Source organism: Lutra lutra, chromosome 5 (genome assembly GCF_902655055.1).
Source record: "Lutra lutra chromosome 5, mLutLut1.2, whole genome shotgun sequence".
In the NCBI taxonomy this organism is placed as follows: Eukaryota; Metazoa; Chordata; class Mammalia; order Carnivora; family Mustelidae; genus Lutra; species Lutra lutra.
Window position 1 is genome coordinate 163,183,306 of NC_062282.1, and position 26,529 is coordinate 163,209,834.

The window sequence follows — 26,529 nt, forward strand, 5'->3', positions numbered from 1 at the left end:
GATAATCCAGAGAAAGGAAACAAATATTCTCAAATCATGTATCCGATAAAGGGACTTCTATACAGAATATATAAAAGACTCTTACAAACTCCATAATAAAAAACACAAGCACATAAAAGATGGTCAAAGACTGAAAACAAATCATACGCATGGGAAAAAAAAAGTGTATGAAAAGATGCTCGTTATCTTGAGGAAAATGGAAGTCAAACCCCCCAGTGAGATGCTACCTCACACCCACTAGGAGGGTTACAATGGAAAAGACAGATGAGAAAAAGTGTTGTGAGGTTGTGGGGAAACTAGAGTCCTCACATATTACTGGTGGGGATGTAAACTAGTGCAGCCACTTTGGAAAACAACTGGTCAGTTTCTCGAAATGCTGAGGAGACCCAACAATTTCCCTCCTAAGGGAGATGAAAACAAACATCCACAGCAGCTCTACTCATAACAGCAGCAAAGCCGAAACAGCAAATCACCCATCCAAACTGGTCGACGGATAAACAAAATGTGATCCATCAGACAACAGAGTATTAGCCAGAAACACAGAGCAACAGGACTCCTGGCTGGCTCAGTCAACAGAGCATGTGACTCTTAACCTCAGGGTTGTGAGTTCAAGCCCCACACTGGGCATAGAGCCCACCAAAGACATGACGCTTATGTGAACTCTCTAGAAGAGACAAGGCTACGCACAAAGAGTAGATCAGTGGTGCCCTGGGCAGGAAGAGGACAGAGTGACTGCCAAAGGGCTCAAGGCAAATTTTGCGAGTGACAGAGAGGTCCTAAAATTGGACTACAGTGAAGTCCGCACAACTCTGTAAATTTACTAAAAATCACTGACTCATTCACATACAACAAGTAAGTTTTATGGTATATAAATGAGAAGACTGTTGTACAACGTCTACAAAGACACCTCAGAATAAAACATCAGCATATCTAGGATGGGCGAAACCAGCAGCCACAATCCTACTCAACTCAGCACTAACATACACGAGGAAGACAGTGCAAAACATTCTCAAAGTGCTGGGCTACATCGGGCTCAATCATGAAGTCAAACGGTCACTCAAGAGTGCCACCCTCCAACATGCGACACCAAGGCCACGCTGCTTACTCACTCACAGCAGTGCAAATACAACCGAAGTAATCACAACTAGATTCCAGCGAACTCCTAATATCAAAACCAGGTTACCAACTTGTGTTCGTTTCATTTAGAGAGAGATACAGAATACCAGGAAGTAGGACACGTATACCCCAGGGTTTTAGTGTATATACACAAATTTGTTATCTAGATGTCAATGGGGCCCTCTGGCTGCTTTTGGTTGTGACTGCGGGGAGGTCAGCAGAGAGGTCTCAACTACCACGGACTGAGGTGGATTTCCAGCCATATGGATTCAAGGGGACAAGACCTATTTCCTTCTCCCCTCACAGGAGCCAGGTGTCTAAGAACATCTTTGTCCATTCATTAGCTGAATGGAGAGACAAAGGAAGAGAACTTCAATGATCACACACAAGAGAGACATGGTTTGCAAGCACAGTTTGGAAAGGACACAAGGGTCCGCCCCGACCCTCAATAAGCGAAGACCACCGATCTCCAAGGAGTAGGAAAATTAGGGTTCCAGATGGAAAAAGTCAGCTCAGGCTGCTGTAACAAGTAACACACACCTAATGGCCTGACCAACAGCCTGATTTCTCAGTTATGGAGGCTGCGAAGTTCAAGATTGGAGGGCCAACAGACTCAGTTTTGGGAGAGAGCTCTCTCCCTTGGCTTGGCGATGGCTGCCTTTTCGTGTCCTTACACAGCAGAGAGACATTTCTAGCCCCTTCCTCTTACACCCTCATCTAACCCTAATCACTTCCCAAAGGCACTGCCTCCTAATGCCATCACACCGAGGGGCGACCTCAACATATTAATTTCAGGGACACAAATACTTAGTCCATAACAGACTTAACACAACATAATAGAATGTGTAGTTCTCAAGAAAACAATTACAAAACATACAAAGAAAGGAGGACCTATGGCCCACTCATAAAGCCCATTCCCGTGTCTGAGGAACCTCTACTACTTTAATTAACTAGTTAAAGATGTTACACCAGAATCTTAAAATGTGTTCAACATGCTAAAGGAACATAACAAATAACTGAAAGAAATCAGGAAAAAAGTCTGAATAAAATAACAACATCAGTAAAAAGACAAAAATTATGAAAAGGAAGCAAATTCTAGAGCTGAAAAATAACAATAACTGGAATGAAATACTGACCAGAGAGATTCAATAGCATATTTGAGCAGGGAGAACAGAGAATCAGTGAACTTGAAGGTAATACCTTTGAAACTGCCCAGTCTGAGGAAAGAAAGAAAAAAGAAGGAAGAAAAATGAAGAGAGCTTAAAGGGCCTGTGGGACTCCAGCAAACATCTACAAATGCATTGTAGGAATCCTGGATGGATGAAAGAGAGAGGACAGGACATTCCTTTGAGGAAAGAACGGCTGATGAAATCTGATAAAAGGCATGAACATGCACATTCAAGCTCAACAGAGGCCCCAGCTCCTGCCCCCAGAAAGATGAACGTAAAAAGATCAGGACCGGGCACCTCGGTGGCTCAGTGGGTTAAAGCCTCTGCCTTCGGCCCAGGTCATGATCCCAGGGTCTTGGGATCAAGCCCCACATCGGGCTGTCTGCTCCGCAGGGAGCCTGCTTCATCTTCTCTCTCTCTCTCTCTCTCTCTCTCTCTGCCTGCCTCTCTGCCTACTTGTGATCTCTGTCTGTCAAATAAAGAAATAAAATCTTAAAAAAAAAAAAAAAGATCAGGACCAAGACACGCTATAGTTAAAGTGTTGAAACCAGAGCACAAGCGGCCTGCCACATTCAAGAGATTCACCATAAGAAGTGGTCAAGTAACTGGCTGAACAGCCCACAATGGAGACTCAGTATTGGTCTCCAGACCGGGTATGCGGCAGTGGCCATGGCCAAGCTAGCCTTGGTGAGTTGGCATCCATGTTGCTGCGACCCATCATAGCTTCTGTCTCTGTCACCACGGCCACTTTACTCATGGGCCCATTGGGCAACCACAGGAGACACTGGGGGAACAGGCTGACTGGGATCCAGAGAACAGGTCACCCTATCCCCTTAATTATCACAATCCTCCTCTGCTGAAGAGACACTGGTGAGTGTTCTCATGGAACGCATCTTTGCCTCCTGTCCCACTCACAGAAGTGGGACATCTAGCCACATTCTTCTACCCCAGACCTCCCTGTCATCAAGTTTTCAATCGAATTTCTTCCCTTCCCCACGCATCCAGCCAAACCACTGGCCACAGTCCTTCAGTATACAGCCGAGCCTCTGGCCATATGTCCTTCCAAGGAACCTGTTTAGCAGAGTACCACACGACGGTCACCTGTCAGGAACTCCAAACACTTCTGCCCACAGCATCTTGGTGTTGGGAGTTACCACAGAACACAACATGGTCAGGCTTTGTTTAGCTTTGTTCACATACAGAAGAGAGAGTTCCAGTAGCGGACACTGCTCTCTCACCGCCAGCAGGTGCTCCGGGCAGCTGATGCAGAACAACTGGCTTACATACTTCCCTCTAATGCTGCAGTTCAAGAACCACTCCGCCCTAACAGAGTCTTAACTACAAGAGGCTGGGGGGGACTGAGAGCCACTGACAGGCATGTTTCCGTAGAACAAAGAGCCCCAGTTGAGCTTGTAACAATGAAAGCTATTCCCCTACAAGGGAATGAGCCTGGCACAAGCTGTGTGTTCCACCCCTAAAACCCATTCTTAGGAGGCTAAGAGTGGGCTAACAGAAGTTATGCACAAGACTGCCTTCCCAGCACAATGAATTTTCCAGGTGCAAGGCCTGAAGGGTTCCTGGGTGATGCCTACGCATTGCACAAAACCATCTGTAACCCAGGCCCCACTATTCTCCTCCTCAGTCAACTGATTGTGGGGGCTCTCCCCATGTAGGAAGTGTGCCCTGGTGCCCTAGGAGCAGGCAGGGAGAGAGAGGCGGTGTGGCAGGAGTGTGGTCCATGTGACCTAGCCCATGCTTTCAGCGCCTGCTTCAAGCCTGATCTCCTGCACCCAATCGTTCTGTGGTGCGTGCCACACTTCACAGCTCAGTGGGTCAGACAACACCTACATCAGATCGCACGATAATCTGGTTGTCCACGCTCAGGCGTTCTGTTTCTACAAAGGCCCAGAAGCAGGCCAAGAGCGGTTTCTCAAAAAAAGAAGTTATCCATAGTGGATGGCGGGGGTGCTTTGTTCCGAAACCCTATAGGCACGGACCGTGGCCCAGTGACTCCCTACAGAGGTGTGCCAGTGGCTCCCAAGAGATACCTGGCATGCCACGGCATCTACAGGACCGTGTGCCCCAGTAGCACCTGGACCTGCATGGAGGCTTCCTGCTCTGGGCCCCACTCAAAACTAGCAACTTTCTATGTCACTTGGTAAGCTGGCCAGAGCATCACACCCAAATGAGGAGTGTGTTGCCTCCAAAATGCTGAGGGGCTCACTATGCGCTGTGTCTCCTTTCTGTCTTGGTTTAGATTTTATTTCTCTGACAGAGCGAGACAGTGCGCACAAGCATGTGTGTGAGTCGGGGAGCAGCAGAGGGGAGGGCAAGAGTCTCAAGCAGACTCCCAACTCGGTGTGGAGCAGGACACAGGGCTCAACCTCATGACCATGAGATCATGACCTGAGCCAAAACCTGGGTGCTTAGCAGACTGAGCCACCCAGGAACCCCAGCTGTGCCTTCTTTCTCATTGTAAGAAGAACCTATCCTTCACCATAAAACAGATACTTCAGGGAGCCCCACTCCACACTGGCTCCCTAGAAATTTCCAAGAGGAGGAAAGTCCCTAACTTCTGTTGACATCTTTCCACTGCATGCAGAGTAGCTCCTGCTTCTTACTCACTTGACCCGGCCCATGTGGGACCCCCTAGGTAGTAGGCCAGCATGCTATCCTGGGATGGGAAAGACAGTTGGGGCCCTTTGATATACAGCAGGACCCAGGGCTACAGAGCTGCAATCCCCAAGCTGGGATGGTGGCTGAAAGCACGCTGGTCTGCTGGTCCTCCCTGGCAGCATGGAAAGACAGCATTTGCCACATGGACCACCGCACAGCAGGTTCCAGAGGCCGTGTTCATCCATGCAAGCACCTGAGCAGCAGCTGGAGTTAGAGTGCCATGTGTAAGCTGAAGAGAGCCCCTCCTGGTTCTGCACGTCGGGTGCATGAGCCCAGGGCCAGCGATGCAGGGCTCCCCGTCCACACACCCTTCCAGTCCTCGCTGGGGGCATGGACCTCCAAAATCCCTCCAAGAAGGGTTTACTCTTCTAGGCCATCCAGAGGCTCCTGCTTGGCCTTGGCCAGCAGAAAAGCCCTTACCACACAGGTCAGGGAAACCATGTGTGACTCCGCCAGTGGCTCAATGATGTGTTCCAGGACTGGGAAAATAGCCCTGGGATAGGTCCAGGCCTACTAGGCCCGCCGTGAGCCTGTGAGGGGGACCTGAGCCAAAACTCCACTGATCCTGTAACCCCCGGAAGCCCCTACTCTGGTCTGCTGGAATCAGTGTCCAAGGGTTCCGAAAAGTCTGAGGGCTTCCTGCTCCCAATGCACAGCCACCCTGGTTTGATGCCACAATTTCCGTGGGAGAAGGCTGGGAGAAAGAACAAAGGTGTAAGCCTCTACCAGCAAACTGGGGTCCTTCCAGCTTCCCCCTCATTCAAGGGGTTTCAGACCTGCAAACTCAGTCTTCAAGTCTGGGAGCTGATTCAGGGGCCAGCACCACTTTTTCATTCAAATTACAGGCCTGCTTGCTCGGCCTAGCCCGAGGAAGAACCGGGTTGACTGCCCGTCTACTTCTCCTCCAGGGGCACAGATGTCTGGGAGTCAGACCATTCTGATTATGGCTCTGGTTCTGCTGTCCGTTATGGTGATCATCCCGCTTGTCTTCAGTGGACAAGGGCCAGCATCTGGCCCCACCACCTCAGGATCTAGTTATGCCCGCTGCAGAGCCCTCTATGTGGAAAGATACAGAATACCAGGGATCTCTGAAAACAGGTGTGAAGTTGGGCCTTGAAACCCAATAGACTGGAAGTTCCCTTAACAAGAGCGTGCTTGGATCACCAACATCACCCACTGGTGCTGCTAGGCCCCACCTCCATCTGGTCACCACGGAAGGGGGGGCATGCTGAGCTGAAGGCAGGAAATGGGAGCAGACGCCTCACCCAAGCTGGGACACACACCCCAGCCCCCTCCTACAAAAGGCTATCCAGAAAATCCCAAGAGATAAAGAAAACAGCAGCCCAGAAAACAAAACAGGCTACCCAAAAAGGAACACTTAAAGATTAAATAAATCTTAGAAATTAAAAAGATCACAAAAACGGAAGGGTAGGAGGAAGACAAAACTCAAAAAACAGTAGAACAAACAAGGAGAGAATGGGAACGCTATCAAAGATCAAAACAGGATGGCCAATAACCAGACGACGAGAGTTCCAGAAGGAACACACTTTAAAAGGGAAAGGTAGAACACATCTCATGCTCACTGAACACCTGAGCCAACGACCCCCACGAGCCAGGAGGCCCGTACGAGGAGGGCCCTTGGGCAGCTCTGCGGGAGCTCTCCGTGGAGCTGTGGCACGTGTGGCCTGTGCACACCCCTCCGGCTCGGGCTTGCGCAGGTCACTCCTCCCTGCCTTTTTGCCATCCTGCTACTTTGCCCATTTGAAAACTCTTAAAGTGGTGCTCCGCTGTCCACGTCTACGTGCAACTCGGTTTTGTTTTATAACCCGGCTTTGGGCTGGATCCAAGTCAGTTTGTGCAGCTCCACAGGAATCCTCGCATTAGGTCTGAATCAGCAGTGATGTGGAAAACAAAGGCAGAAGAACAGGCAGGCGAAATTAACTGTCCTTCTAACCTGCAGCCTGCTGGCAAACCCCTGAGGCAGGCAGGCTATCCCGCTCCTCCAGGAAGCTCCATTGTTACAAGGAGAACCACCTTGGCTTGACAAAGCAAGGGCTCCGGTATTCTGTGCCTTCCTTAGCAGACAAAGACCCTTCTGGAAACTCCCTTGTCTTTACTTCCCCCACCCCCAAAGTATAGAACCCTCTGCTCATCGTAACCCCTGGCAGCAGGCGGCAGCAGCTTTCTCTGCCCACAGGTCCTGTGCCCAGGCTTTGATGAAATGACCACCATGCGCTGAAGGCGTCTCAAGAACTCTTCCTTGGCTGGCAGCTCTGGCCGACCTCCATTCAAACACTGCAGAGTCGTGACTCATCAACGCATCCCCTTGAGGGCTGAATGACTACAGCTGCCTCGGCACATGTGCCCCTGCACATACACAGGGCTTGGTCATGGGGTCTGTGCACCTTCGGCTTTGATAGGTCCTGCTGGTGGCCGAGCCAAGTTCTGTCAGTGATGGTGACACGAGACTTCTCATCCCGACCCACACCCTGTCCAGCCGCCAGTGTTATCCCACACCTACACGTGTTGGTTTAATCTACCTTTCTCTACTTACTGGGGTGCCAGTACCTCCCTTTTGTAGGCTAGGCTCACCCGCTTAAAGACAAGACTGTGGACCCTGGCCCTCCCTGTGCCCCTTCCCAGTGGCTTGGTAGAATGCCGCCAGCAGCTTCTGATGCAGCCACGGAGCCAACATGGGGCCCTGGGCCATAAGCCAGAGCACAGCCCGCAACCTGCCCAGGGTGCCGACCTTCCTCTGCACTTCCGTGTGGGGAAGCAACCCCAGGATCGGTGGATCTCTGCGACAGCAGCCGGCCCTCAGTCAACAGCCTCCAGCCATCTCTCTACTGAATTCTGTCCTGCGAGCTCTCTGCCTAGCTGGGTATACATCCCTGGGTGGGAACATGAGTGTGTGTTACAAGATTCTTCTCCTCTCCTCAGGTCCATCTTCTCACTTTGCCTTTTGTTAAAAGAACATTTCTAAACTGGCAGATTGTTCTCTGAAAGGGTTAACCAACAGCAGTGTGTGACAATGCTGATTCACTACCCTCCAGCTGGTGCGGTCTTCTTCCCTAGATTCTCACTGTTTAATGCCGACGTAGCCCTCTAGCGGAGGGCTGGGGCTGGGCTGGCTCCGGAAGGCTGTCTGGCCAGCTCTGCAAGGCCACGTGGCCACCAAGGTCCAGTTCAGGCCAGGGTCCCAGAGTAGGTTCTCTGCATGAGGCCACAGGTGAGGGAAGATGGACGGCAGGTGGGGTGGGAGGCGTTCAGAGACTAGGCCTGGAAGTGACCTACGTCACTCCTGCCCGCCACTCAGTCCCATGATGTCCCTGGCCCCACGATGGCACAAAAGGGTGGAAACTGCCCAGCTATGTTCCCAGGATGGAAACTCACAGAAACCTGAGGACTTCTCACCTCGGCCGCCACAGGCACCCCTCCTAAGGGTAAGATCGGGGGCCCTGTCCCCTGCAGCGCTAGCCCTTTACCAAGCAGGCACTCAGGACAGAATATCCCGAAAGAGCCACAGGTGCTTAACCACAGAGTGGGGTCATGTGGGGCCACGCAGCTCTGACATGAGGCTCGGTGCCTATGCTCAGGGCCCATAGCGAGAGATGGCCACCTGGTCCGACCTCTCAAGCAGCCCTCATAAGCACTAAGTGCCTCTCACACAGAACGCAACTTAGGGTCAGTGCCGCGCTGGACAAGCTGGGCTATCCAGGACCTTCTGAGGTCTGTTTCTTCACAGTGGCACCAGGTGCCACTTAGCTTTTTGCCCTCGCTGTCCTGTATGTGCAGGGAGCACATGGGAGGCAGGCTGCCGAAGCGGGCGGGAGGCCCGGCCGTGTCTGACAAAGTCCTTCTGGAAGGAGATGTGGAATCCTGACAGTGCCACTCTTCCCACTAAACGTGTCTGCTCTAACAAAGCTAGTCTTTGTGGGCAAAGGTACTTATGCTACGAGGTCGTGGGTTTGTTATCATGCTTTTCAAATGAACAGCTCATGATTTTTCAATGCCTCAGGTTTTACAAAAACACAGCAGGACTTGCATACGCACTCACATAAACAACAGCCCCTTGGGGTCCCTGATGTTTGAAAGGAGGGGGGTCCCTGGTTTGGGAGTGGCTGTTGTGGCAGCAAAAGTGGCAGCTCCTGGAGCCAGAGCCTCAGCTCAAACCCTGTGGCTACAGGGCTGTGCAGAACAGCACACTTTGTGTGCGTGACCTGGCCTCTTGGCCAGTTTTCCCCATGGGATGAAATGAGCCATTACCCCTTGTTCACATGAAACTGGAGCTCTGCACCAGGCCAACGCCCGCCCACTGTAACCGTGCACGGCAGGGGCGTGACCCCTGTGTCCGAAGCACCCCAGTACCTGTCAGCCACATCTAGGTCAGAGTCCATCTTCTCCAGGCCCCTGGTGATGCTGTCTAGCTGCTCGCCCTGATGGTGGAGGACGCGGGCTGTCTCTTCCAGGCGCTTCTGGGAACAGGCCATCAGACCTGTTAGCTGCTTCCCCTTGGTCACAGGCACTGGCACTTCTGCCGGAGACAGCAGCAACTCTCTCCAGAAATGCTCGATGATGCTGAAGACCACATTCCGGCTGGGCTGCAAGGAGCTGAACCAGTGCTTGACGTGGTCCTTCTCCAGAACAGTGATGGAACTGAAGACAAAGTGAGAAGCCTCCTTCTTGATCTCACTCACACTGGACAAGGGGAAGCTGACCAGGGCCTCCCCGGTTTTATCAGCTGCAAATCTCAGGGAGTGAGATGTTAACGAAAGCCTTCCAGAAACCCATCGCTTCTCCAGTTCTAAGTAGTAGGAGCAAGGCCAGGAGTGCACGCAGATCTCTCTGCTCATCTGGCTCCCAGGCTGGTCTGTCCCACGGCCACGGCCACAGCCACTCTGCCTCTGGAGGAGAGGGGCAGGTTAGTGGAGGGGTGAGGCGAGCATGTGTCAGCACACCTGGACCGCAGACAATAGGACAGCTTAGGGTGCTGAGGACACTGGGGACCCATACCACCCCGGTACAGGCAGGATGGAGGCCCACCCCACCCGAGCCAGGGTCCACGGCTTGATGCGACTGCCAGACCCTTCACAAGAACACCACTTCTGCTGTGACAACCCCACCAACACATATTCCTCACACGTTCCCACACTAACGATCTCCTTTTGAAGTCTTCATCGTTAGGAAACCATCCTACGGGCAGACCTTTCTCTTCCTGCATTGCCCACAAATTTCATCACGTTCTGTGTCATCATCTAGCTCCAGGTATACATCTGTCTGTGTTTTTACACAACCATAAGCAGCGAAGGTGCACTGTTCACATCTACAGTTTGTGTTTGCTGACGAAGTCTGCAGTCAGGCATGACGGATGTGAGACAACCCTTCCAGAGCACCATGTGCACCCTCTCACTGACCAGAGAGTACCCACAAAGCCGGGAAGAAGGACAACCTCTGCAAGGTCACACCATAAGTACATGATGAGGACTTGGCCACAGCTAGGCTTGGGAGTGCCTCGTGCACCTCCCTCGTGGCCTGAGGTCCAGTTGTCTGGGTTCTGTCTTCCACCCCCCTGCCTCCTGCTGCCACGAGCACACAGGGTTATGGAATGGCGTCACCTGTAAACATAGGAGAACAAATCACTGTCGTCACCTCTTACGATACCGAGAAGCGTGGCCTTCACATTGTGGCCAGGGCCTCAGGGAGTCCCTGAATCCTGGCCATGGGCTCTAGGCCCCACAGTCCCTGTGGAGTGGCAGGCCCCACAGAGCCGACACTGACATGGTCCCTGGCTGCTGCAGCTCAGCGTTCACAGAAACCCGATCGGCTCCTTCATGGAGTGACACTGTAGTAGGACCCAGACTGCTCCGTGATGCCCCATCAGGCAACAAAGGATGGGCAAGATGAGAAAAGAGCGTGCGTCGCAGGGAGCTTCCTAATTACATAGAACCAAGTGCTGGGGGAGTAGGCGATGCATCCACCAGACAACAAGCCCCCAGGGGACCTCAGGAGGGCTCTGGGAGGGGCCAGTAAAGGCCCAGCACCAAGTTACCTTCCAGAGAGCTCACACACGAGTCTTCTGAGCCTATGGGGCAGAGACTCGGCGTGGCTGCCTCTCCTCTGGGACCTCGTCTCTCGCTGGACAGCGGGAACCAGAGAGCACATGTGTCCTGCTCAGACGTCTGTCCCCAGCAAGAGGGACATCCACCAGACACTGGAACAAACACAGACTACAGGGGGCGGCTCGCCTGGGGGCCCATCAGCCCAGACCCGCGAGATCCCCACCAGCACCCTGGTGCCATGGGGCCGCTGCTGTCACGCGGACTGAAGGGGGTGGAAAGACCTCTATTCTCAGAACCAGGGGATACCAACCAGAGTTTTGGTGTTTCCCAGTCCAAGACCAAGGTCAGATGCCAGGTGCTGGGGCTCCACCCCAGACCATGCTGGCTGTGCCGGTCAGCACCTGGAGCCAGTCTGGCCCTGGTCCTCCTGACCGAAGGGACCCTCCTGCCACTCAGCCACCCGAGCACCACACACCATCTCCCACCCACAAAGAGGGAGGGCCTATGTTGTTCAGCACTGTCCGTGTTGGTGAGCTTGCTGCGGTGTGGACGCTGAGTCCCTCCCAACAAAAGCATGTGTCCCGGGGACTCCTGAGCTCCAACTCCGTGATGGGGTAGGGCACTGCAGGGTCTGTAGCACGTTCCTTCCCTCTCTGGGCCTGTTTACCCTCCACTAAAATGACTGAAGACTGAGGGACAGCACCAGCTCTGAAATCCGCCAAAATTCAAAGACCAAGGACAAAGAGACAGGAATGAACCGTGAGCAGGAGGAACGGAGGACCTGTCCCTATGTCCCCTGCTCCGTCCAAGCCACTCTTCAGACTGTGTACCAAATGTGAGGACTGTATGTCCCCTGCTCTGCCTGAGCCACTCTTCAGACAGACTGTGCACCACGTGTGAGGGCTGCGTGTCCCCCGCTCTGCCCGAGCCACTCCTCAGACAGACTGTGCACCGTGTGTGAGTGCTGTGGGGTACAGCAGTCAGGCCTGGTGATTCCAGGAAGAAGCACAGGGAGAAGCCATGGCCAGCGTGCTTTCTACCACAGGCTTACAGACGAGTAAACACGATGAAAGGGATGGCCGGGGCAAGAACAACAATCCTACGCCCTCGCTCTCCCTCAGCTGCAAGCTCACCTGCCACACCTACCCTGGGTGTTCTGCGGGTCCCCTGTTCCCCAGTACTGACAGGAGGAAGCAGCGCCCCTGCTCTTGTGCCCTCGATCCCATTCCATTCCTACAACATCTACCTCTCCATCCTTCCTTCCCACACCTGGCCATACCACTTCTCCGAATGCCAGACAGTGAGTGCCTTAGGCTTTGTGAGCCCATGGTCCCTGTGGCAAGAGCACAGCTCTGGCATCGTATAGTAGGAGCAGCCGGAGACGGCAGACACAGGGCTGTGTCTGTCCTCACTCACCACACAGGGGCCACCACGCTTGTCCTCCCTGTCCTAGACCCTCTCCCCAGTTAGCACAGACTCCCTAAGCTCTCCACCTTAGGGCAGCTCAGAGGCCCCTCCCCACCTCCCCAGAGCCCTCTCCAGTCACCGTTCCTCCCAGAGACGCCCATTGCAGCTCCCACCGCCAGGTACCTCCCCTTGGATGGGTTGCTCCGCCCAGGCCTCCAGGTGGCCAAATGTACTGCCCACCTCTGTCCAATATAGCATGCTTCCTCCCTGGTCTCCCACCCCCAGCCCTGGGGCCTCCAGCGGCCCCCCCCCTCTCCTGCCCATGGCCACCTCCAAGGGCTCCCTTTCCCTGGTAACAGACCCTCCGCCAACCATACGGCACCTGTCAGAGCTCCCAGGAGCCTACATGCTGACAGGCTCTGTCTACACGCCGGACAAGGCTAACATGAGGAGGAGGGTGCCATGGGCACAAGGCCAGCCCATCATGGGCAGCAAGGTAAACACATGGAAACAGCGACTGTATCCACCTCAACTGGCCTTCCTCCTCCCTCCTGCTGACCCGGGTGTCTGATCTATGCTATGTTCCCAGAGGCCTTGTCTCGTCCTTGCCTCTTCAGCCTGGAGCCCACGTCACCCTGAGCTGACTCTGGGACGGAGCTGAATGAGGATGGGAAGACCCTGGGACAGTACTCCAAGGACACTCATGGCGAGGTGTGAGCAGGCATGTGAATGGGGCATGGCCCTCCGTACGATGCACTGTTGGATGTGGACATCGTTCAGCGCCGGTGCCCAGCCTGTGGCCTGGAGTGGGCCTCGGCACCAAGTAAACACCCTATATTTAGTCAGTTTCCAGAGGGACAGAACCAGTGACGTCTCACGCCTGTTCCAAGGCCTCCTGAACACAAGGCGGTCTGGAGGCAGAACAGTGGGAGCAGTGTCTCCCGGCGTCTGCGGCCACCTTTTCCATTACCTCCACCTCCTGCTCCCACTCTCGACCTGGGAGGTTGACATAAGCTGCTGGGGGGTCTCAGGGCCACAACATGGCCTACTCCCATGGCGTGCACCATCCTTCTCACCCTCGGGAAGGAGAACAAGGACCTGTCCCTACTTCTGCTGCGTTCTCGGCCACACGCTAACATGACCGTCCCCTCCGGCTGTGGGCACAGTGCATGGCTGGGCCCCGTCAGGGCTCCCAGCAGCGTCCTGCCCGCCCCCACGCTCTGACTCAGTAGGTCTGAGTGGGGCTCAAGAAAGGACATCTCTCAGGGTTCCCAGAAGGTGCCAGGGGCCTTTGGGGACACAGCTGGCGCTGAAGCCAGAGCTCCAGCACCAGAGGGCCACCGTGTGGACGAGAGGAAGCACAGCATGGAACACAGCGTCCCATGTCCTAGCCTGGCTCCTGGCTCAGCTGTGCCAACAATCCTGGGGAGCACACGGACCTCTGGCCCAAAGCCTCCCCCTTTGTAGGAAACTTGGTTTCAAGACCCGAGCTTCAAGGAGTCAGAATCCTGGGATTCTTTCCAGGAAACACCTATCTCAATTTCATATTTCTCCCGAGACACACACTTTCCTCACGTTTTCTCAATCTTCGGACAACGGCAAACACTGCTTCCCACACTTTTCCTGACTGCCTCCCATGATCTGCATTCACAACTACAATCCAAAAATCAAGGAGCATTCAGTCGATTTCCAGCAAGATGTGGACAGTGCATGGTCACTTTCTTTAAAAAAGCCCAGAAACAGTAGACGCTTACACACACACTTCAGAGACTGCGTGTGTGTGTGTATGGGGTGGCGAAAGGAGGAGAGAGAGACTTCACACAGGAAACAATGAAGGGGTGCCTGTAAAGACAGCTGCATTTCAAAATGTGTTGAGGAGTCCAGCGTGCACGGGACCAGGGGGCTCCTCCCCACAATGACTGCCCGGCACGTTCTCCCTGACTCCATGAGGAACCCCACACGTGCACCACACCAGGCACAGCGAGGCCACCAGGGCAGGCAGCTCAGCACACACGGGATCACACACTCTGTGATGCCCCATCTGCCTGCCATGCTGGTGTGCTCAGCTCCGCCCAGGACGCAGACGCTCCCAAACTCATTCCACTCCCAGCCCCCTCTCCTCTGCCTTTCCTGATCTGCGGTCCACCCTGCTCTCCTTTGGGGTAAGCTTCAGGAAACGTGGCCAGGGTCCCCCCTCCAGCCCCCACCAAAGCTCAGAGTCCCACCTGGGGAGACCTCCCTTCTCCCCCCTGCAAAGGTAAACAGGGTGGCATCTTCCTCATTCGACAGAGGGGAGGCACCCACCCCACCCATCCTGCCCTGTCACTCAGCACCCACCCTGCCCTGTCACTCAGCATGTCCCCTCTGTTCAGGAATGATGTACGACGGCACCCAGACTTCTCGAGGCATGGTCACCAAGTCAGAGCTGTAAATGAGCAGCTGCAGGGCTGAGTCAGGCCCCTCTCACCGCATGCAAGACTGCCCAGGTGCATCTGCCCCTCCGTCACAGGGATGAGCGGCCCTGGTGGTTCCTTCCTTCGCCTGACCAGTTGGGAGACCAGGGAGGCTCTGCCCAGCCCTGTACCCTCCAGCGCCCGCTCCGCGTATGTGCCATCTGCAAGCTCCTGGAGCAAGGAGCCTGCGCTCTTCCTGTCCAGACTGGCGATCACACGTTTCCTCTAGCATGCTCAGACCCGGACCTGTCACCCCCCCACCCCCACCCCCTTCTGTCCTGATGTGCAGCCTCAAATCCTCACTTTGCATTCCACACACCGGCATTCCCTCACCACCCACTGCAGGACTCCACCACCCCTTGGACCCCAAGCATCTCCTACAGGTCTCCTACAATCCCCCCGGACCCCAATATCCCCTCAGGTCCCCTACTGTCCCCCCAGGCCCCCAGCATCTCCTCAGGGCGCCCACGCCCCCTCCGGACCCCCACCGTCCCCCTCTCGGCCCCAGCACCTCCTCCGGGCCCCCAGCACCCCCTCTGGGCCCCCACCGTCTCCCCTCTCGGCCCCCGGCATCTCCTCAGGACCCCCACTGTCTCCCTCCGGGCCCCCAGCATCCTCCTCAGGGCCTCCACCGTCCCCCTCTCGGCTCCCACCGCCCCCTCCGGGCCCCCAGCACCCCTTGGGCCCCCCCGCCCCCCTCCGGGCCCCCACCGTCCCCCCACCGTCTCCCCTCTCAGCCCCCAGCATCCCCACAGGGTCCCTACCGCCCCCTCCGGGCCCCCACCTCGGCCCCCAATGTCCCCCTCCGGGCCCCCACCGCCCCGCTCCGGCCCCCACCGCCCCCCGGACCCCACCTTTGGCCCCGGCGCCCCTCGGTCAGAACGGGAGTTCTTATCGCGGCAGCAGCAGCTGGCGGGACTAAGCCGGAGAGGGCCGGAAGGAGTGCGGCCCAGGCCCGACCGCGGACTGGGGGCGCGGCTTACCTGTGTCACCGCGAAGGTGCGCAGACGGCAAGACTCGGCTCCGGAGCTGAGGGACGCCGAACGGACCCCTAGCTCTAGAGGCGCTGTGGGCCGCTGCCGCGCCTGCGCAAAACGGGGGCCCTAGGCTGCTCTGCGCGTGCGCCCAGGGCCCGGCGCACCGAGATTCGTCCTCGGGCAGGAACTGTGGCAGCGTTCTCTTGATTCCGCTTGCCGGCGCCGGGCCGACCTCAGTCTCCGAGAGTCTGTGCCTCGCGGTTTTCGCCCCGGCTGGCACCGAGGCGTCTGCTCCGGAAGTAGTTGTAGCGAGTACTTCCGCGTCGCCTCCCGGTTTAAAGGGCCGGGCAGCCGGGGGCCTGAGGCGGGTCCGGACAGGGCCGGGCCGGGCCGGGGATGGACCGGGAGACGCGCGCGTTCGCCGAGAGCCACTTCCGACGCCTGCGGGGGCAGCCGGCGGGCGGGGCAGGCGCGTCCCCGGGCCGCGTGGACTTCATCGCGAGCCCCTCCTCCTTCTCGTACGCTGACTTCTTCAAGCGCTACCTGCTCCCCAACGTGCCGTGCGTCTTCTCGTGCGCCTTCACCGAGGGCTGGGGCGGCCGGCGGCGCTGGGTGACGCCGGGCGGGCGGCCGGACTTCCAGCACCTGCTACGGACCTACGGTGCAGGCCCGGGCCAGGGGCTCGGGGCGGGGGGCGCGAGGCTCCGGGGGGCGCGGGGCTCGGGCGTCACCGCCTGTCGGTGTCGCAGGGGACGCCGTGGTGCCGGTGGCCGACTGCGGGCGGCGGGAGTACAACGCGCACCCCAAGGAGCATATGCTGCTGCGCGACTACTTGCGCTACTGGACGGAGCACATCGAGAGCGGCTACTCGTCCCCGCGGGGCTGCCTGTACCTCAAGGACTGGCACCTGTGCAGGTGAGGGGTGCGGGGGGGGCGTGTCCCATCCCCCACCCAGGGTGGCTGGTCCTTCCCCTGCGTGCACCTCGGGCTCCGCCCCCCACGGGGCTGGCCACGCTGCGTCGGGGTTGGTGGGGAGTCCAGGTGGGCTGAGGCCGGTGCCTCCCTTGTGTCCTGGTGGCTGGAACCACCCGTGCAAGCCTTACTCCTCTGGGGGCCGCACTGGGCTTGGCCCTTCTGGGCAGCTGTGCTGCTGGTGCCGCTGGGCCGGGTCTGGCTTACGCTGGCTCCCCCCAACCCCTCCCGTCTTGCACCATCTTGCTCCCCTGTCTCGGTTCAGCAAGGCAGGGCCCGGCCTGCACAGCGTCTTCCTCACCCACTAGCAGAGACCTGGGGTCCGGCCACAGCCTTCTTCCCTACGGGGAGCTATCACCGGTGCTCTGGGACATAGCTCACACTGGTGGGGGCCCCACCCCATCCACATCCGTGCTCAGAGGGGCTGCTTGGGTTTCGTGCCCATTCCCCATCCAGCGGTGTGCTGGCACAAGCAGAGACTGTCTTCCTCACCCCAGCAGCTGTCACAGATACGGTACCTGCTCAGTCAGTTCTGTATAAGCGAGTCGGTGATTGAATTCTGGTTTTCCTAACGTGAAAACCAAGGATCCTTGTGGTTCCCAAGACCCGTGCAAAGGTGCATCTCGACCTGTCGTGCCCTAGATGCTCCCTGCCTTGCTGCATCTTGTCTGGCAGGGAGAGCTGGCCAGGGGGTGGATCAGGGACACCCAGGCCCTGGCCGAGGCCCCCAGGGACTCCTGACCCAGGGGCACCTAGGACTCCTGGACCCAGTGCTCCTGCATGGTGGCTGTGGGCTTCAGTTAGGCAGTAAGTGAGTTCTAGGTTATTACACTGGACATACTTGTTTTGGAGACTTGCCTGTTGCTGGGAGGTCAGTTTGGACTGAATATCACGTATTTTCTCTGGAAACCCTGGAATAAGCAGTAGAGGGAGGTCAGGAAGACAGAGGTGGCCCAAGGGCACATGATACCTGAGCAAGGTTTTGAGGGCTCCATGGGAGTCTGACGGTCGCAAAGGCATGGCGGCAGAGGGAACAAGTGGTTGGGTGCTCTGTGGGCTCTCCCTGATCATGGCCTCCGACCTTGAGTGATGTGTGAGCTACTCTGGAAGCTTGCTCCATGTGTTGCTGGGAGAGGTGCACTCTGCCTGGGGCTGGGTTGGTGACTCCCCTTGGAGGGACCGTTGTTTTGGTGGTGGGGCAGGCTTTTGGACCAGGAGGAGTGGGCGGCTGTGGGGTAGGGGAGAGGGACCTCAGCGGACATGGGCCAGTGGTCGTGCATTTGCTCTGCGGACTTGAGGTCACAGGCGGGGTGAGAGCATGGGTGAGGCCCAGGGGTCCTGGAGAGCAGCGGGATGCAGATGAGGTACTTAGAGCCCCGAGGTCCTGGACCTGGTCCAAGAGGGGGCTGGAACAAGTGCGGGGCTGCCTGCGAGGGTCACCTAAGCGGCATCATGGCCCCTAATGCTGTTTCACCTGCTCATGATGGGGCTTCGTTCCCAGGACAGCGCTCAGGTGCGGTCACTTGGGGCTGTGGTCACATGGTGGCTGGACGAGCGCAGGTGATCAGCCTTAGTGTGGACACTGGTTGCAGAAGGCGGCTCAGGGTCGTTCGTGCTTGTCCAGATCTCTGGCTGTCTCACGGGCTTGTGGCACAGGTGCCAGGAGGGGGCCCTTCCTGCCAGAGGCTCATGGCACTCCCTGCAGGGACTCCTCAGCGGAGGACGTGTTCACCCTGCCTGTGTACTTCTCGTCTGACTGGCTCAACGAGTACTGGGACGCCCTAGACGTGGACGACTACCGCTTTGTCTACATGGGGCCTGCTGGCTCCTGGTACGTGTGTCCTCTCCTGATCCCCTTTCTGCGCCTCGTCCGTGCCCCCCCCCCCAACTCTCCCCCACCCTGTCTGCTCCGTCAGGGCCTCAGAGATGCCTGGGCTGTGGGGAGGCTGCCCGAGGTCCCTAGTCTCCGTGAGCACTTTGCCCTGGGGCTCTCAGATGGGGGAGGTGTGAGCTCGGGGGCCTGTGTCCGCGGCTGTCTTCCTGAAGAACCAGACCAGCTGTGGTTCACCAGATGCCAACAGGAGGTTCCACAGGTCGCCGTTCCATGCCGACATCTTCCGCTCCTTCAGCTGGTCTGCCAACATCTGTGGGAGGAAAAAGTGGCTCTTCTTCCCTCCGGGGCAGGAAGAAGCCCTGCGGGATCGTCACGGCGGCCTGCCCTATGATGTGACCTCGCCCGCACTCCTCGACAGCCACTTGTACCCCAGGCGCGGGCACTGCAGCCCGGCCCTGGAGCTCACGCAGGAGGCAGGCGAGATGGTCTTTGTGCCCAGTGGCTGGCACCACCAAGTCCACAACCTGGTAGGGTGGGCACACCCCACAGCGTGTATACACCCCACCGCGTGCGCCTGTGACATGGCCCAAACAGGTCGGGGGCCACCCTGGGGCCCCGGAGGACCCATCTTTCCATTCATCTGTCCCTCAGGCTGCCTGGCAGCACTGCTCACCCTTGACATGTTCTTAGATGCCATCCACAGAGAGAGGGCCAGGGTATCCCTCCTGATCCCATAGTGGGCCGACTGCCCCCTGGGAGGGTCTGGGCATGGGTCTGCACAGACGCCAGAGAAGGGCCGCCAGCTCCTCTTTCTTCCCCACCCCCGTCCTTGTTCCCTGGGCCGCAGTGGGTCCCTATATACCCAGAGTTTCCCTGGCTCCCAGGGGAGCCCCGCTCCTGGTTAGCTGTGTACTCAGAAGACCACTCCTATCTCCTGGGAGATAGGAGCAGCCCTTCCCTGCTGAGGGGACTGCGGGGAACTCGGGAAGGGGCTGGGGACCGTCTGCAGTGGGCTCATGGGGACACCTTGCCCCACCCCATACAGGAGGACACCATCTCCATCAACCACAACTGGGTCAATGGCTGTAACCTGGCCAACATGTGGTACTTCCTCCAGCAAGAGCTCCGGGCCGTGCAGCAGGAGGTCAGCCAGTGGAAGGAAACTATGCCAGACTGGCACCATCATTGCCAGGTAGGCTAGCCAGGGTGGGAGGGGAGGGATGGGAGGGGAGGGTCTCTGCAGGGCCCTGGCAGGGCCAGGGCTGGGGCTGCCGCGGGGGTGACCGGTGGGGCTCACTGTGAATAGGTCTGCAATGGTGGAGGGCACGGGGCAGCCTGCATTCTCAGAGCAGGGCTTGGTCTATGAGGCCAGAGCTGTGGTCTTGGGGACATGGTAGCTGCTCTCCTGCCTGTGAAGGTCAGTCTGATCCTGAGGCAGGATATTGGGGCTTCCAGGCTGCAAGACTCAGACCCATCTCCAGCTGGCTCCCAGGAAGCTCTGGGCCCTGCCCATCATCCATAGACCCTTGTCTAGAGCTGTGGGCAAGCTGCGGCTCACAGCTGCTCTTCTCTGGCCAGGTCATCATGAGGTCCTGCACTGGAATCAACTTTGAAGAATTTTACCACTTTCTCAAGGTCATCGCTGAACGGAGGCTCCTCCTCCTGGCGGAAGGGACGGACTCTGGTGCCATGGAGGGCGGTGCAGGCTTCGGGCTGGGCCCCCATCAGGCTGCGTTTGATGTCAGCCGGATCACGGAGGTGCTGGCATCTGTGGTGGCCCATCCTGACTTCCAGAAAGTGGACACTGGCATGTTCTCCCCAGGGCCGGAGGAGCTCCTGCAGCAGCTGGAGGAGGTCGTGGCCAGCACTGTGTCTCTCTAGTACGTGAGGCTTGGCCTGGAAGGCAGGCCGTCTGTCCCACGGTCCCTTCTGGAAATAAAGTTTTGTGTACTGTGTGCCATGGGACCTGTCACCTTTCCGTGGAACCTCATGGCCTCAGGTGTCCCAGCTGTGGCTCCTGCTCTTAAGGGCGTGCTCTTTTCCTGGCTGTCTGTTGGCATCCTGGGACCCTGGTGCCTGTGCAGAGGGCTTGGGCCCCTTGTCTTCATGAGGCTCGGCAGGGCCGAGTGCTCTGGATCCAGTGAGGGGTGGGTGTGGAGGCCCTGCGAAGTAAGATCTATGGCCAGGAGGCCCCAAGAGTGCCTGGGGACCCAGGCGTCGGGGCAGCATGTGGCTGGATTCCTGACAGCCTCAGCCTTCCCTCAGCAACGACCAGCATCCAAGCCCACAGGCCTCCCATGGACAGCAGTGTGAGGTGGCTGGCTCATCTTGCGTGACCCCCCCCTGCAGTGGGACTGCGTCCCTGCTCTTCTCCATTTTCCGCTGCAAGCCCCTCTGTCGGGGGGGGGGCACTCTGGGCCCAGGGCCTCCATGTCTCCCCCAGGACACCCACTATTTACATAGAGCCTGCCTTCCCTCTACTGTCCTGTGTGTCCCCTGCACTCCCACCCAGAGTCTGCAGCTAAAGACATCTGTGTGGTCGGGGCGCTGGGCCAGGCCTCCCACTTTGCCCTTCGTGCAGGCCCCCAGCCATCACAGGAGCATCATTCATGGGCACCTCAGGGTTGGCTGGCCCTGTAACTTTACCTCACTTGTGACAGCACTGCCTTTGTTCGTCAGGCTCTGGGTCCACCTCTGTGACTGCACACCTGGCGATGGCCTGGACCTTGCCCCAGGTGTCCAGGGCCCTCTGTCATCCCTCCCTCACCCTTCCCGTGTGCTCACTGTCTGAGCCTATGGCTTTGTTCAGAACCCCTGCACAGATCTGCACCATTCAGTGCCGCTCAACAGTGACAGTAGTAGGGTTTTCCAGAGAAGTGGAACCCACAGGATGGAGTAGGAGATGGTGGGGGCAGGTGGGAGACCCAGGGGAGGGGGACTTTGTGGTCTTGGGTCCAAAATCTGCAAACAGTCTGGAGGCAGAATTGCTTCCTTGGGAGACCTCTGTCCTTGCCTTCAGGCCTTCCACTGATTGGATGAGGCCCATCCTGATTGTTTATCAAGGTTGTTTATCAAGGTATGTGCAGTTCAGAGTTAATCCATCAGAGGGGTACTTTTAGAGCAGCATGGAGACCGGCATTTAAGCAAAGAGCTGGGCACTGTGGCCTGGCCAAGTCGAGGTGTCCAGCTGACCAACATAGTCCTCCCCTGTGCGTTCTGGGACTCAGTAGGCATGCCAGTCTGTCCCATGCCCACCTCAAGGCGCAGCAACTGCTCCTTTCACAGCAGCCATGGGCAGTCCTGCACTGCCCTGTGCATAGCCCTTGGCACCTGTTCCCCTCACACACACACACACACACACACACACACACACACACACACTCTGCTGTTGGACATTGTGCCTGCACACCTCCCTGTGTGCCGTCCAGCCATGCTGGGGCTCACACTTACGGGGTGGTTCAGCAGTTCTTCGCACACTTGTTTGTCCCATCAGTCTCCACCCCTGGAACTTCTGCTCTGCATGCACTCACTCCTCCCAGACACCCCACATGTCCCTCCAACACCAGTGCTCAGGCTCCTCTCCAGTCAGCTGCATGGTTTGCACACTTGCCGTGTGCAGCTCAACGACCTGTGTGTGTGGGCTCCCCTCCAGCAAACCTGCACTATTGCACAGTTGCTCCTCTTCTCTCCATCAGGCCTTTGATTCTAGCACACCCACTTGGTGCTATTTGATGATGTCTCCCTGAACACTCACAGGCCAGGTGCAAACTCAGCGTCGTCGTGCACCCCGTGGTTCCTTCTCCACAGCACGGTGTGCCATCCAGTGGGGCTTGTGTCTCCACAGCCACGTTGTGCCATCCAGTGTGGCTTGTGCCTTCAGAGTGAAAGCCCATGACCACGGCACACGCGGTGATTCATCAGTCCTTCTGGCGCCTTCATGCTGTGCCGTCCACCCCACTAAACCAACCAGAACTGCCACATGTGGTTCACCAGCTACTGGCTCCATGTTGCTTTCACTTCTGTCCCCCTCTTGGACACCCACTTGCATTCAACAATCTGCACCGTCACTGGGCCTGAGCCTGAGCCGTGCTGGGCAAGTGGGTGACATCAGCAGCCATTGGGGAGGAGGGGGCTCACTCAGTATTGTCCCCGTCGTTCACCTGGCTCTTGCCTCTGCAGCGGGACATGTTGGCGGTAGGAGACCGGGTGCACTGGAGACTCCCTGGCTTGCCTGGTGCAGCCCTTCAGCTCCTTGTCCTGGGGAAGGACCTGGAAGGGCACTCCAGCCAGCTCAGGGCCCGTGTGTCTCCCAGCCGGATTGGAACCATTCCCGTATTTCATGGGTGAGGCAGTGTGTGTGCTGCCCATGGATCATCCTTTCTGGTAGCTCCCCTCTGCTCAGGTCCTCATGGGAAAAGTTTGCATCCCCCATGACTTAAACAGGACACAGTCATCAGGCATCACCCAGACAGGAGTGACCACAGTGGGTGCCATTTCTGGGGTGAACTCTTGTGCAAGGCATTGTGGGGATGCTGGAACTCCTTGTGTACAGGGAGCAGGAATGCTTACGGAACAAGGTGCCGCTGTGTCTAAATTCTGCATCACAAATCTTTACCGTGAATAAAAAACCAGCAGCAATAGGAGTTCTGAGGTCCCAGACAGGACCACAGGAGGTTATAAGTCTAGGTAAAGCCAAAAAACAGATGCAGTGAAAAGAAGGGGCACCGGCACCCCAATGTTCATAGCAGCAATGCCCACAGTTAACAAACTGTGGAAGGAGCCGAGATGCCCTTCAATGGACGAATGTATAAAGAAGATGTGGTCCATATATACAATGGAAGATGACACAGCCTTCAGAAAGGATGAATACCAACCATTTACATCGACGTGGATGGACCTGGAGGGGATTATGCTGAGTGAAATAAGTCAATCAGAGAAAGTCAACTATCATATGGTTTCATTTACTTGTGGAACATAAGGAATAACATGGAGGACATTAGGAGAAAGAAGGGAAAAATGAATGGGGAGGGTAATCGGAGGAGGAGACAAACCATGAGACACTGTGGACTCTGGGAAACAAACTGAGGGTTACAGAGGGGAGGGGTTGGGGGGTGGGGATAGCCCAGTGATGGGTATTAAGGAGGGCACATGCTAAGATGAACACTGAGTGTGTTATGCACATCTACTGAATCGTTGAACAATACATCACAAACTAATGATGACTGTACAGTGGCTAACTGAACATAATAATAATAATAAAGTAAATCTAGGTAAAGGGTTGGCCGTGAGGCCCTTGGGGAGAGTTACGGAGGTCATTTCCTGCCTGCTTTTAGTCTACTCACCAATCATCTTCCTTTGGCCTCACCCTTTCCACATTGCACATTCTCACCTGTTTCATTTTTGTTTTGTTTTTGATTTTGTACGATTTTCCCCACTCAGGGCTGATGAAGTCCTGGCATTTGTTCTTGAAAACTATAATTTCCCAATCAGTGGTCAGAAGAAATCTTAGCAAGAGAGGCAGAGTGCGTTCCCTCTTCCCCCAAATTGTCCTGAGAATGGGAATGGTCCTGGCAAGTGCTATTCTTAAAAGCTCCCAAATTTTAGTGGTCGCTGTGCCTGTGAAAGTGCCTTCAACCTCTAAAAACCAGGATTCTGAGGGGCTGTCTCTGCTCGTGTCCAGGGTCCCCAGACTGAAGTGTCCTCAGAGCAAAGGGCATCTGGATGTGTCTCAGTGAATGGGGAGTGAGTCCGTGTTTCATTTAAACACAGGAAATGAAATAACACAATCACAACTGCCAGCTGTGGTAGAAAGAGGATTTTAAAACAGTAGTCAAGTGTAGCTTTTGCTATTTATGACCAATAATGTCCAAATCAGTAAACCTTTTTTCTTATTGTACAAAAATTCAATTGCTCTTTTAGCTCTTCTGAAACTGTCCCTTCCCACTGACCACAACTGCTGTGGTCTCAAAACCGCTGGTGCCTGGCATTGGCAGGGGCACGAGAGGGTATCAGTGGGACACAGCTGCCCCTCCTCACTTGGAAAAGAGCGAGGTGTGTGAAGAGGGTCTCTTCTCTCCTGGGTGAGGAGCGGGGGGGGGGCTCTCGCTCACCTTTGGCCTTGATGATAGAATCTGAGATTCCACCCACCCTGAGAAAGTCTAGAGCAGTGGGAAGCAGAGCCTGGGCCCTTAGGAGAGTTGTGGGCAGATGCAGACATGAGGAGACAATGGCAGTCATCAGACCCCCCATGTAAGCGAGTGCTCTGTTGTGCCTATGGGCACAGGTGCCAGGGTACCATAGCTGTGCAGGGGTGAGGGGAATTCCTGGCTGCAGGCAGGGCTCTGTGCCCATTGGCTGTGATCTTTGGCTGGGGTCAGCTAGTCCTCGGGCTCTCAGAAAGCAGACGGTGCCTAAGGCAGTAGGTGCTCCACAGGGTTCCAGGCTGGGCTATCAACCGTCAGGTAACCCAGCCATAGGGGAGGTTCAGAGTCTTTGGTGACCTGGGCTGGCCTGCTGAGGGGAGGGGAGGCTGGCCTGGGCCACTCCAGTTTGTGGGTGTTCAGCCACTCAGTCAGCCATAGCCTAGAGATGGCGATCCTGAGGCTGGCATTGCACTTCGTGAACTAAAACAAAGTAAACCTAAAAAGAATGTTAGAGCAGTGAATAACGTAACTGAGAATAGGAAAACAGTAGAGAAAGTCAGCAGAAATTGCTTTTTAAAAAAAACTGGAGTGGGAGACAAAGCATGAGAGACTGTGGACACTTGAGAAACAAACAGGGTTTTGGAGGGGAGGGGTGGGGGGTTAGGTGATCCTGGTGGGGGTTATTATGGAGGGCACAGATTGATGGAGCACTGGGTGTGGTGCATAAACAATGAATCTTGGAACACTGAAAAAAAATAAAATTAAATTAAAAAAATGAAAAAATTGTAAGAACAGCTGGATTGACTAAGAAATGTAGACAGGACTCAAATAAAAGGGTTTATTATAAGAGACTATGAACAACTGAACATCAAATTGGATAATCTGGATGAAATACACAAATTCCTAGAAACAGAGAAAGTATAAAACTTTTTACTGGTGAATCCTACTAAACATTTAAAGAAAAATTACCACCAATTCTCATCCCCCAAATAAGAGACCAAGATGTTTGTCCACCTGTAGACAGCAACTCTCCAGACCCTACTTTGGCTGCTCCTCTGTGGCGATCTTCTAGGCAGAAGAGGGAAAGTGACCATCTGTGTCAGTCTCCTTCTTCATAAGGAGGACTGTCCCCTCCTTGGGGGAAGGGCTGCCCCTCCAAGTATGGGCTGCAGGGGTTTGTATGGGTATTGCTATGGGCTCCTCTGCCTGGGTGTCCTCTGAATCTGCTGCCTGTCTGCCTCCCCCCAGCACCTTCTCCCCAATCCTGGATGCCTGGCTGGACTAGTCCCTGGAGGGTTTCTGTCACGTTCCATACCTTCCTCTCTAAGATGCTAGTGGGCCAAGCAGACCTGAACATGTTGGTTTGGACCTGCCGCTCTGCCCAGATGCTCTTGCCTAGCTGGACCCCAGGGAGGCAGAGCCAGAGGGCTAGGAGACCTAGCCAGATGACAGTGAGGGGGATGGCCAAGTAAGACAGGAGCAAAGAGTGACCTCAGCCCATGACTCTGGTGAACTGCAGTCTGGGAACACTTCTTAGGATGTGCCTCTGGGGTTGGTCTGGGTTTCTCTTCAAGGCAATGGGGTGTTTTCTGTTTTGGGAAAGTCACATGGTAAGGTGATCATATGGGTTAAAAAGTCCTCTGCCTGTAGCTCAAGTCAGCTCTAAAGCCAGTTCTAGAGCTAACGACAGCTGTGTCGTCAGCATAACCTCCAGCACCAGCTC

The 26,529-nt window shown here is 56.1% G+C and overlaps 3 protein-coding genes across 6 annotated transcripts in view; 2 read left to right on the forward strand and 1 right to left on the reverse strand.

The window, feature by feature from the left end:
- The window catches only part of SNAP47 (synaptosome associated protein 47), a 54,438-nt gene extending 38,320 nt beyond the window's left edge, over positions 1 to 16,118 (reverse strand). The window contains exons 1-2 of one of the 3 annotated variants that reach the window (XM_047729293.1): positions 15,735 to 16,118; positions 9,330 to 9,865 (exon numbers count right to left, since the gene is read on the reverse strand). In XM_047729293.1, the coding sequence (XP_047585249.1) occupies positions 9,330 to 9,814 (485 nt within the window). In that variant the 5' untranslated portion in view covers positions 9,815 to 9,865; positions 15,735 to 16,118. The remainder of the gene's footprint in view (positions 1 to 9,329; positions 9,866 to 15,734) is intronic. The other 2 variants (XM_047729292.1, XM_047729291.1) reach the window with 2 other exon arrangements.
- Positions 12,750 to 15,987, forward strand: LOC125101299 (proline-rich protein 2-like). Its single transcript, XM_047731867.1, has 2 exons — positions 12,750 to 12,923; positions 15,322 to 15,987. The coding sequence occupies exons 1-2, from the start codon at positions 12,750 to 12,752 to the stop codon at positions 15,985 to 15,987; spliced, it is 840 nt and encodes a 279-aa protein (XP_047587823.1).
- A 36-nt stretch (positions 16,119 to 16,154) lies between the features above and the next one.
- Positions 16,155 to 20,618, forward strand: JMJD4 (jumonji domain containing 4). 2 transcript variants are annotated; one of them, XM_047729290.1, is made up of 6 exons: positions 16,155 to 16,518; positions 16,607 to 16,772; positions 18,535 to 18,660; positions 18,959 to 19,190; positions 19,709 to 19,855; positions 20,242 to 20,618. In XM_047729290.1, exons 1-6 carry the CDS (start codon positions 16,254 to 16,256, stop codon positions 20,542 to 20,544), a joined length of 1,239 nt encoding a protein of 412 aa, XP_047585246.1. In that variant the 5' UTR covers positions 16,155 to 16,253; the 3' UTR covers positions 20,545 to 20,618. The 2 variants fall into 2 exon arrangements, with proteins under 2 accessions (XP_047585246.1, XP_047585245.1); XM_047729289.1 differs by having other exon boundaries at positions 16,157 to 16,518; positions 18,923 to 19,190.
- Positions 20,619 to 26,529: the final 5,911 nt, after the last annotated feature.